Source organism: Rana temporaria, chromosome 1 (assembly GCF_905171775.1).
Source record: "Rana temporaria chromosome 1, aRanTem1.1, whole genome shotgun sequence".
In the NCBI taxonomy this organism is placed as follows: Eukaryota; Metazoa; Chordata; class Amphibia; order Anura; family Ranidae; genus Rana; species Rana temporaria.
In genome coordinates, this window is record NC_053489.1 from 109,925,497 (window position 1) to 109,937,994 (window position 12,498).

The following is a 12,498-nucleotide window of genomic DNA, read 5'->3' on the forward strand; positions in this document are numbered from 1 at the left end:
CCTCTATAAGCTTCTAGACCCCGCGGCGTGGTCAAGACGCGGCATCAAATTGATGTCGCACATTGTCTCGCAAAATAAGTTGATACCCTTTGCGGAGCTCATGTCCACATTTAATTTACCCTCACACTATACTTTCAGATATCGCCAATTGTCACATGCATTTGCAGCGCAGTTCCCGCGGTCCTCATGCATTGTGGCTCAGTCGGAGTTAGAGAGGACACTTAGGTTTAACTGTGATGCAAAGCCCACCTCACACCTGTACTCCTATTTGATCTTTGTATCTCTCCCCCCCCTGGACGGGCTGCGGTCCAGGTGGCGGAGAGATATTCCCTCGTTGGATACTGACGATTGGGATGATGTATGGGATCTTCCCTTTAGCACCCTGGTTTCGGTTCGGGATAGACTGGTGCAATTTAAAATTGTTCACAGGGCATATTTCACCCCACACAGGCTTCACAAGATGAACCCTGCGCATTCCCCGGAGTGCTGGAGGTGTAGCGCCTCTCCCGGCGACTTCTTCCACATTTTTTGGACATGCCCTGCAGTGAAACAGTATTGGGAGGAGGTGCTAGAATTGACTAACAAAGTGGCGGCGGCTCAACTGCCCTTGGCAATGGAGATCTGTCTCTTGGGTATCATTGAGAACATTGTTACATCCTCCGCCAAGCGTACACTGATCAGCCTGCTCCTCTTTTATGCACGTAAGAACATTGCTATGCACTGGAAGGAACCCACGCCCCCCTCCCTGATACAGTGGAGACGTCTGGTCAACGCTAGCCTCCCCCTGTACAAAGATACATACTTCAATAGAGGCTGCCCGCAGAAGTATGACAAAGTTTGGAGGGCTTGGTTGGCGGAGTCCGAAACTGCCGGCTAAACATTTCATGTAGACCTTACCTCTCTCATTTAGCCTGGGTCCCACAGTTGGCATATGTCGAGCTGCTGTGTCGGCACGCGGTGATTGTGTCATGTCAGTGACTGGGTGCGCCCTCTGCTCCCCAGCAGTCCTTACTTTGGTTATTGAAGCACACTGTAACAATGAACTATAACGCGTATTCGCTTTTACATTGTATGCATATTTGAGCTGTGTAACTCTATGTCCTATCTATTTTGTTCTTCTTTCTGTACTATCTGAAAAACTTTAATAAAAACAATTTGAAAAAAAAAAAAATGTATTCTGCTACATGTCTTTGGTAATAAAAAAAATCCCAATACGTGTACAGTATGTTGATTGGTTTGTTTAAAGGTTATAGGGCTAGATTCAGAGAGATGTGCCTATCTTTAGGCGGGCGTAGTGTATCTTAGATACACTACGCCGCCGTAAGTTAGAGCGGCAGGTCCTGTATTCACAAAGAAGTTGCGCTCTAACTTTCGGCGGCGTAGTGTAACTGGGCCGGCGTAAGCCCGCCTAATTCAAAATAGGCTGGTTGGGGGCTTGTTCTATGCTAAATACTCGTGACCCCACGTATTTGACGTTTCTAACGAACGGTGCATGCGCCGTCCGTGAAAGTATCCCAGTGCGCATGCTCAAAATTACGCCGCAAATAATCCATGCTATCGACGTAAACGTAACTTACGCACAACCCCTATTCACAGACGACTTACGCAAACGACGTAAAACGTGAAAAATTTGACGCGGTTCCGACGTCCATACTTAACATTGGCTGCGCCACCTTTTTGGTGGTTTATCTTTACCCAGGAAAACGCCTTACATAAACAGCGTATCTATACTGCGACGGGCGTGCGTACGTTCGTGAATAGGCGTATCTTGCTGATTTACATATTCTAGGCGTAAATCAGCGTACACGACCCTAGCGGCCAGCGTAAATAGGCAGCTAAGATACGACGGCGTAGGAGACTTACGCCGGTCGTATCTTAGCAACATTTAAGCGTATCTCAGTTTGAACATACGCTTAAAGTTACGACGGCGCGGATTCGGACTTACGACGGAGTATCTACTGATACGCCCGTCGTAAGTCTTTATGAATCTAGCCCATAGTGTCTACAAACTGAGATCCAAATCCAATGACACGGGGGGTGGGCCAAGTTCTACATTCAACGTCTATGGACGCCGAATGATGGACTCGGGAGCACGCCCGCAAGGTAACCCCCCTGGGAGAGCACTTCTCCTAAGGGGTTATACGATGCGGGGAGGAGCCTTGAGAGCCGCAGAGGGACCCCAGAAGATGGTGTTTGGGGCCACTCTGTGCAAAACTAACTGCACAGTAAAGTATGACATGTTTGTTATTTATTTATTTTTAAACTCTAAGCTTTGCAATCACTTTAAGTTGAATCTGTTTGTAAGTCAGAACAGATAGATTTTTTAAGTGTAGCTCCAGCAAAAAAAATAAAAAAATGTAAGCTTTTTGGATAGCATAGAGAAGGGTTAACACCCCTGTAACATTTGTTTTGCCGTCTGTGCCCCTGTTCAGAAGATTTCACCTCACTTTCTGTCCCAATGACAATTGGATTTTGAAAATTTTGGGCTGTTGTGGAAACACGCCTTGGTGATAAAGCATCAGTGGAGGTACTTTTTCCCATAATATCTCTTACAGGAGGGAATTTTCCTTCCTAGGGGTAGATTTCCTCTCACTTCCTGATGCCTCCCTCTGTTTGTAAGTCGGATGTTTGTAACTAGGAGACCGCCTGTAGTGGGACTGTGATACTGTGGCGGCAAACCTGGCGCTAACTGACACTGGGTGGGAACTGACTAACTGACATCACCAGTGACACTAATACAGTAATCAGTGATAATAATATGCACCGTCACTGTACTAATGACATTGGCTGGGAAGGGGTTAACATCTCGGGTAATCAGGGGGTTAAGTGTGTGCCTCACAAGTGTTAATGTGTGTATTATTGTTCCTTCTCCTGAAGAAACAAAGATTGTTCCCTCTGTACAGAGCCCTGTACAGAGCTCTGGGCTGTAATTGGACACAGCCGATCAGCAGGTCCTGGCCATGAATCATTGACCGGGACCTGCTGACAAAATCCTGCTGTGTCCAATCACAGTGGGAGTCATGTGTGTGTGTTGGGGGGGGGGGGGGGGCACATGCACGTGTGCCCTGAACACAGGTCACTGTGCCTGTAGGAACCGCCTGTTTACAGTACAATGCGGGCAGTTCTGAAGTGGTTAATCAGGCTGGTATTAAAACACAAATCACATTATATTGATTACATTTAAACTCCTTCCATCTAGATCACACTATACACTATAACTTAGATATTAAATATAGCTGGTAATCATATACAGTGCCTTGCAAAAGTATTCACCCCCCTTGGCATTTTTCATGTTTTGTTGCATCACAACCTGGAATTAACATGGATTGTTTGAGGATTTGCATAATTTAATTTACAGAACATGCCCACAACTTTGAAGATTTTTTTTTTATTGTGAAGCAAACAACAAACAGGACAAAATAACAGAAAAAGACAATGGGCTAGATTCACGTAGGGGGCGCGCATTGTTACGGCGGCGCAGCGTATCGTATTTACGCTACGCCGCCGTAAGTTAGAGAGGCAAGAGCTGTATTCACAAAGCACTTGCATTCTAACTTATGGCGGCGTAGCGTAAATAGGGCCGGCGTAAGCGCGCGTAATTCAAATGAGGATGAGGGGGCGTGTTTTATGTTAATTCTTGGTGACCCGACGTGATTGACGTTTTTCCCGAACGGCGCATGCACCGTCCGTGGAATTTCCCAGTGTGCATTGCTCCAAAGTACGCCGCAAGGACGTCATTGGTTTCGACGTGAACGTAAATTACTTCCAGCCCTATTCGCGAAAGACTTACGCAAACTACGTAAAAAATTCCAAATTCGACACGGCAACGACGTCCATACTTAAAATTGCGTACGCCTCCTAATAGCAGGAGCAAGCTTACGCCGAAAAACAACATATAAAAATAGCGCCGGGCGTACGTAAATTTGTGAATTGGCGTATCTAGGTCATTTGCATATTCTACGCCGAAAACGACGGAAGCGCCACCTAGCGGCCAGCGTAAATATGCACCCTAAGATACAACAGTGTAAGAGACTTACGCCAGTCGGATCTTAGGCTAATGTCGGCGTATCTTGCTTTCTGAGAACAGAAAAAAGATACGCTGGCGCAGCTTTGAATTTACGCGGCGTATCTATAGATACGCTAGCGTAATTCATTGCTGAATCTAGCCCAATGTGCATAACTATTCACCCCCTTTTGCGGCTATCACAGCTCCAAGTACCTTTGGATAAGTCTCTATGAGCTTGACACATCTTACCACTGGGAGTTTCGTCCATTCCTCCTTGCAAAACTGCTCCAGCTCCTTCAAGTTGGATGGTTTGCACTTGTGCACAGCAATCTTTAAATCTTACGACAGATTTTCTATTGGCTTGAGGTCTGGGCTTTGACTAGGCCATTCCAACACATTCACGTGTTTTTCCTTAAACGACTCAAGTGTTGCTTTAGCAGTGTGTTTGGGGTGATTGTCCTGCTGGAAGGTGAACCTTCGTCCTAGCCTCAAATCACACAGAGTTGTACAGGTTTTGCTCAAGAATATCCCTGTATTTAGCACCATCCATCTTTTTCTGAACTCTGACCAGTTTCCCAGTCCCGACTGCTGAAAAATATCCCCACAGCATGATGCTGCCGCCACCATGTTTCACTGCGGGGATGGTGTTCTTTGGGTGATGTGATGTGTTGGGTTTGCGCCAGACATAGAATTTTCTTTGATGGCCAAAAAGTAAAATTTTAGTCTCATCAACTCAGAGCACCTTCCTCCATACATTATGGGAGTCTCCCACATGCCTTTTCGCAAACTCAAAATGTGCCATTTTGTTTTTTGCTGAAAGTAATGGTTTTTTTCTGGCCACTCTGCCATAAAGCCCAACTCTATGGGGCGTACGTCTTATTGACGTCCTATGTACAGATACTCCAGTCTCTGCTGTGGAACTCTGCAGCTCCTCCACTGTTAACTTAGGTCTCGGGTTTTGGTGTGCGCCCGTCTCTTGGCAAGTTTGCCGTTGTGCCATGTTATTTCCATTTGGTTATAATAGATTTGATGATGCTCCTAGGTATCATCAAAGATTTGGATATTTTTTTTTATAAACTAACCCTGAGGCCTCGTGCACACGACCGAGTTCCTCGGCAAAAACCAGCAAGAAACTTGCTGGGAGATATTTTTTTGCCGAGGAAACCTGTCGTGTGTACACTTTCGTCAAGGAAACTGTCGAGAAACTCGACGAGCCAAAAAGAGAGCATGTTCTCTATTTCTTTGACGGGAATGGAGAAAATTGGCTTGTCGAGTTTCTCGACGGCTTCACAAGCAAAACGATGTGTTTCCGCCGTCGAGTTTCTCGGTCGTGTGTACAAGGCCTGACTTGTACTTCTCAACAACATTGTCCCTTAGGCCCCGTACACACGACAGAGGAACTCGACGTGCTTGGCACGTCGAGTTCCTCGTCTCGTTTTGGGATGAAGCCGCCGAGGAGCTCGGCGGGCCGCCTTCTCCTATAGAACAACGCGGCCAACGAGAAAATAGAGAACATGTTCTCTATTTTCTCGTCGAGCTCCTCGGCGGCTCCATCGAGCCAAAACTGTACAGACGACAGAGATTCTCGGCAGAATCCGGGTTTTGACCGAGTTTCTCGGCGAATTCTGCCGAGAATCTCTGTCGTGTGTACGAGGCCTCACTTTTTTGGAGAGTTCCTTGGTCCTCATGGCAGTGTTTGGTTAGTGGTGCCTCTTTCTTAGGTGTTGCAGCCTTTGGGGCCTTTCAAAAAGGTGTGTATATGTAATGACAGATCATGTGACACTTATATTGCACACAGGTGGACATCATTTCACCAATTATGTGACTTCTGAAGGTAACTGGTTGCACCAGAGCTTTTTATGGGCTTCATAACATACGCATATGCCAATTATCATTTTTTTTTATTTCTGAAAAGTTGTTTTATGTATATATTTTACTTCACCAACTAAGACTTTTGTGTTCTGATCCATCACATATAATTCAGATAAAAAAAAAAACATTGAACTAAAGACTGTAATGTAACAAAATAGGTAAAAAGCCAAGTGGAGGAATACTTTTGCAAGGCACTGTACATTGTATTGTATGATTGTAACATTGGCTAGACAAAGAAGATATTACTACGTGTTTCAGGGGCAGCATTTGCTTCCTCAGAAAAACTTGGAGGGTGAGTTTCAGATGCCTCTGTTAAAAACAATGTCAAAGAAAAAGCTCCATAAGCTGCACATCACGAAGCAGACCCATGTGCAGACCCATGTGCATAAAGTAAGATGAATGGCAGCCTCAGCCCATACTCCAGCCAGGCTACACCTTCAACACATTTCACTCCGTCCCTTGGAGCCTAATAATGAGGAACGAGCTCCCAGTCCCTCCCTGCACTCACAGTGGTCTTGTTGGACTTTACCTCTCTACCTGAGCGGCACCTAAATTTTGTCTTTTTGGGTCACTCTGTTAAAAACGCCCATCTTACTCAAGCACATGCAACTCCACATGTCTAAAAGGGGAAGACCACTCGTCACCCCAATCTAGAGTTGGTCCATTCTGTCATACTTGTCCAATCTCATTCTATTGGTATCTGGTGGTATGTTGTGTTCTGGGGATTGTTTTGTGCTCCCAAAGCAAGCAAGACTTAAATTTAAAGTAGGTGGGAGGGGGGGGGGGGCAGAGGTAGAGATAGTCAACACAAAACATATTCCAGAGGGTAGTATTGGGGGCATTAGTGGTAGGTTGACTAAAGTACATAAACCCAAGGTAAGTGTAGTAACAAGTCCTAGTTGCAATCTCGGAACACCCAATAAGAGGATAGTATGAGACCGGTCTAAACTATGTGGCATGTTCACCAATGCCAGGAGCTCGGCAGACAAGATGGGTGAACTAGAGATACTGTTGTACGAGAAGGATTTGGATTTTGTGGGAATTTCAGAGACCTGGTTCAACAGCTCTCATGATTGGCTGGCAGCTATTCAAGGGTATACCCTTTATCGCAAGGATAGAGAGGGTAAAAAGGTGGTGGCGTATGCCTATATATCAAGAATAATGTACAAGTGAATGTGAGAGATGATATTACTAAGGGAGCTAGGGAGGAGGTGGAATCCTTATGGGTAGAGCTTCAAGGGGATGAAGCTAAGGGGAAAATAATACTGGGAGTATGCTATAGGCCCCCTAACCTGAGGGATGAGGGGGAGACGGATCTCCTATCACAAGTTGGATTAGCAGCAAGGATGGGAAGTGTTATAATGGGGATTTTAATTATCCAGACATAGACTGGGCGGAAGGAACCGCGCATTAGGCTCGTCGGTTCCTAAATGTCTTGCAGGACAATTTCATTTGTTGCATGGCATGTAGGCTCCCGTAATATAAATCCACCCCTGCATAGTCATCATGTTGCAAATATCCTAGCAAAACATACAGCTCACCAAGTAAACACTGTCAGTTGTGTAAATTCCTTTTTTTTTTTGCTATGCTGAAAAATCAATTGGTTTTTCCTGGAATTCATGGGGATGCTGAAATCACGCTGTGCTTATGATATGTCAAGAAAATGCTTCTGAATGAACGTAATTGAATATATTCTTCATTCTGTTTTGCAGGGTTTCCACGAGGAAGAGGATGAGAGCTTGGTTATACCACAGGAAGCTCAGGAAACAGAAGTGATTCACTATGAATATCACGTCCTGTACTCCATCAGCTACCAAGTCCCTGTACTCTACTTCAGAGCCAGCTTCTTGGGTATTAGTTATCTTCTATTACTACTGCTAATATTAATCTCAACCCCCCTTGCTTTATTATTACCCACAACCTTTTTACTTCTTTTTTGACCTACTTATGGAAGAATGGTATCTAATTTGATAGCTACAGGCAACAGAAAAACGTTTCCTTACAATATGCATTGTCATATGGTGCCTAGTATATGCATTAGTACATGTATTCTCTAAGGCTGGGTTCACACTGGTGCGAATTGGATGTGGCTTTCCTCCGCATCCAATTTGCATGTCAGGAGACTGTGACCAGCTCTCAGTGGAGCCAGTTCACACAGCTCCAGGACAGCTGTGGAGCCCTGTGTCCTGTCCTATGCATCTTCTGGTTTGTTTAAGGTCTGAGTTCAGCCCAAAATTTGGACCAATATATATATATTCTGAGCATAAATTATATATTTATAATTTATAATCAGTGCTAATATATATATATATATATATATATATATATATATATATATATATATATATATATATATATATATACAGTGCCTTGCGAAAGTATTCGGCCCCCTTGAACTTTGCGACCTTTTGCCACATTTCGTGCTTCAAACATAAAGATATACCGTATTTATCGGCGTATACCGCGCACTTTTTTGCCCTGAAAATAAGGGCAAAATCGTGGGTGCGCAGTATACGCCGATACCCGCGCCGAGTTTTGAATACTGCGCCGACATATACCGAGCGCAGTACACTCGGGCATAGTCGGGCAGTCTCGGCTCCTTCCGCGCTCACGTCCTGGACGTACAGGACGTCACCGCGGGTAGCCGAGCATTGCCGACAATACACGAGTGTACTGCGCTCTGTATATGTCGGCGCAGTATTCAAACTCAGCGCGGGAAACGAGCGAGGAGGACACCGGACCCGCCGAAGAGGACACCGGACCCGCCGAAGAGGACACTGGACCCGCCGCAGAAGGACACCCGAAGCCGCAGAAGGACGCTGGACCCGCCGAAAAGGACACCCGAAGCCGCAGACGAACGCCGGACCCGACGAGGCCGCCGATGGACGCCGCGCAAGACACCAAAACTGTAAGTACAAAAAAAACTTTTTTTCCACAGGATTCGGGTCAACTTTGGGGGTGCGCGGTATACGCGGGAGTGCGTTATACCGCGATAAATACGGTAAAACTGTAAATTTTTTGGAAGAATCAACAAGTGGGACACAATCATGAAGTGGAACGAAATTTATTGGATATTTCAAACTTTTTTAACAAATAAAAAACTGAAAAATTGGGCGTGCAAAATGATTGAGCCCCCTTAAGTTAATACTTTGTAGCGCCACCTTTTGCTGCGATTACAGCTGTAAGTCGCTTGGGGTATGTCTCTATCAGTTTTGCCCATCGAGAGACTGAAATTTTTGCCCATTCCTCCTTGCAAAACCGCTCAAGCTCAGTGAGGTTGGATGGAGAGCGTTTGTGAACAGCAGTTTTCAGTTCTTTCCACAGATTCTCGATTGGATTCAGGTCTGGACTTTGACTTGGCCATTCTAACACCTGGATATGTTTATTTGTGAACCATTCCATTGTAGATTTTGCTTTCTGTTTTGGAAGACAAATCTCTTGTTGGAAGACAAATCTCCGTTCCAGTCTCAGGTCTTTTGCAGACTCCATCAGGTTTTCTTCCAGAATGGTCCTGTATTTGGCTCCATCCATCTTCCCATCAATTTTAACCATCTTCCCTGTCCCTGCTGAAGAAAAGCAGGCCCAAACCATGATGCTGCCACCACCATGTTTGACAGTGGGGATGGTGTGTTCAGGGTGATGAGCTGTGTTGCTTTTACGCCAAACATAACGTTTTGCATTGTTGCCAAAAAGTTTGATTTTGGTTTCATCTGACCAGAGCACCTTCTTCCACATGTTTGGTGTGTCTCCCAGGTGGCTTGTGGCAAACTTTAAACGACACTTTTTATGGATATCTTTAAGAAATGGCTTTCTTCTTGCCACTCTTCCATAAAGGCCAGATTTGTGCAGTATACGACTGATTGTTGTCCTATGGACAGAGTCTCCCACCTCAGCTGTAGATCTCTGCAGTTCATCCAGAGTGATCATGGGCCTCTTGGCTGCATCTCTGATCAGTCTTCTCCTTGTATGAGCTGAAAGTTTAGAGGGACGGCCAGGTCTTCGTAGATTTGCAGTGGTCTGATACTCCTTCCATTTCAATATTATCGCTTGCACAGTGCTCCTTGGGATGTTTAAAGCTTGGGAAATCTTTTTGTATCCAAATCTGGCTTTAAACTTCTCCACAACAGTATTTCGGACCTGCCTGGTGTGTTCCTTGTTCTTCATGATGCTCTCTGTGCTATAAACGGACCTCTGAGACTATCACAGTGCAGGTGCATTTATACGGAGACTTGATTACACACAGGTGGATTCTATTTATCATCATTAGTCATTTAGGTCAACATTGGATCATTCAGAGATCCTCACTGAACTTCTGGAGAGAGTTTGCTGCACTGAAAGTAAAGGGGCGGAATAATTTTGCACGCCCAATTTTTCAGTTTTTTATTTGTTAAAAAAGCTTGAAATATCCAATAAATTTCGTTCCACTTCATGATTGTGTCCCACTTGCTGTTGATTCTTCCAAAAAAATTACAGTTTTATATCTTTATGTTTGAAGCCTGAAATGTGGCAAAAGGTCGCAAAGTTCAAGGGGGCCAAATACTTTCGCAAGGCACTATATATATATATATATATATATGTTTATAAAACTTTTAAAATGTAGAGGTGATCAAATACCACCAAAAGAAAGCTCTATTGGTGGGGAAAAAAAGGACAACATTTTTATTTGGGTCCAGTGTCGCGCAACAGTGCAATTTTCAGTTAGAATAATGCAGTGTCGTATAGCAAAAAATGGCCTGGTCAGGAAGGGGGGTAAATCTTCCCTCAGAGGAATAAGTCCATGCAATGTGCATCAGAATGGTCACTTGTAGTCACCATAGTCCCCATTGGGAGAGCATGTGAGGGGGGTGGCTGCACAGAACCAGAATTTGAAGACAAGGACAGAGTGTTGTTACCCTATGACAAGAAGTGCCTGAACAAGGACCTTAATGGCAAAATTAGCCGGTATTACTTAGTTATTGAGAGTGGCAGATTGAAAATGACTTTTGAAATTACATTAACAAGGTAAAGCTTTAGTGGTTGGATTTACATATGCTTTAAAGCTGAACTCCAGAGTCCAGGAATATGGCACACATAAATGTATATCTGATTCATAAGTACCTGAATTTGACTTGGTATTAGCCTCTTGCAGACCCTGTACAGTCTGCACAGCAAAGCTCAGAGAAGGGGTGGGAGAAACTGCACATGCATGCTGCATTGCAAGAACCATGCTGATTGGAGGATAAAGCAGAATGACAAAGAGATGAGCACATCAGTATGCTGCTTCTCTTTTCACTGTCCAGTCATAGGGGTGGGGTTGGGAGGGGACCTGTATGTGAAAGTGGGATTGCAATAGAAAAAGATCAGGTTCCCTCTGCTAGACTGGGCTGTGCTGTGGAGCAACGCTGTGCACATCTCAAGATGGCTATACATAGTAATCGTTTAGCAGGTAAAACTACTCTCAGTGAAGCTCTAAAACAACTAAAAAACATAAAAAATATTGCTCTGGTAGGTGCAAAAATGTGCTGCTGGCAAACAAACAGTCAGACAAACTGTGTAACAAAATCAAAAGTAAATTGCCACGCTGTAGGTGATGCTGTGAATGCTGCTATTAGAAAACAGGAAAAATCAAACTAATAAGGCAATCCATAAAATATAAAAAACAGAGACATGAAAAAAAGCATATATATGTAAACGGTACAGCAGTCCCAATTGTATGCAAAGAAACCACTGTGCTGTTGAAAATGTTATGTTGAACTAGTACTTGTGATCACCAAGTGCACAGTCACCTCTATTGAAATTGGACTCTTATGCCCCGTACACATGATCGGGAAATGCCCCATACACAAAAAGGGAAAGCCGAGAACCTGCTCGGCAGCTTTTTCCCCCTACACACGGCCGGTTTTCCTGGCAGGAAAACTGCCATGAGAGCTTTGGCCGGGAATCCCGGTCGTGTGTATGCTCCATCGCAGTGTTTCCCATAGGAAAACTGCTGGGAAAAAGATTGCCGGGAATCCGAGCAGGAAAAAAGAAAACTTGTTCTCATTTTTCCCACCAGGATTCCCAATGGTTTTCCTGTCGGGAAAACTGCCATGGAGCATCCACACAGACAGTTTTTCCGGCCAAAAGCTGTCATGGCAGTTTTCCCAACAGGAAAACTGGTTGTGTGTACGAGGCATTACTTAAATTATTACTGAGTTGAATTAGCCTGTAAGCTGAAATCTCATCATAATGGTGGTTCACCAGACTCCATGTGATAGGAATCCTATGGTATCACAAACTCTCCAATGTATGTTGAATAAATACCATCCATGTGTTTCCACGAAATTCATAAATAAAATAGGAATAGGGAGACCCACATAATGTAAAACTGTATTAAACTTTTTAAAAGAATCCATACAAAGAGCTACTCACAATGTTAAAATAGACAAGTGCTTATATTCAGAGTATATTCCTGGACAATGTTGTAAATAATCCAAATGTTTACCAGTACAGACAAGTGTGGTAACTAGTGTTGCTCACGAATATTCGCATTGCGAATATTCGACTCGAATATAGCATATTCGAGAAATCGCGCTATATTTCGAAATTCGCGGTGAATATTCGCAATTCCGAATATTCGATTTTTTACAATTTTTTTTTTG

The 12,498-nt window shown here is 44.2% G+C and overlaps 1 protein-coding gene across 2 annotated transcripts in view; it reads left to right on the top strand.

Moving 5' to 3' along the window:
- Positions 1-12,498, top strand: part of ATG10 (autophagy related 10) — a 330,210-nt gene that overhangs the window by 200,083 nt on the left and 117,629 nt on the right. For both annotated transcript variants that reach the window (XM_040341657.1, XM_040341655.1), the window contains one exon: positions 7,591-7,729. In XM_040341657.1, coding sequence (XP_040197591.1) covers positions 7,591-7,729 — 139 coding nt within the window. The remainder of the gene's footprint in view (positions 1-7,590; positions 7,730-12,498) is intronic.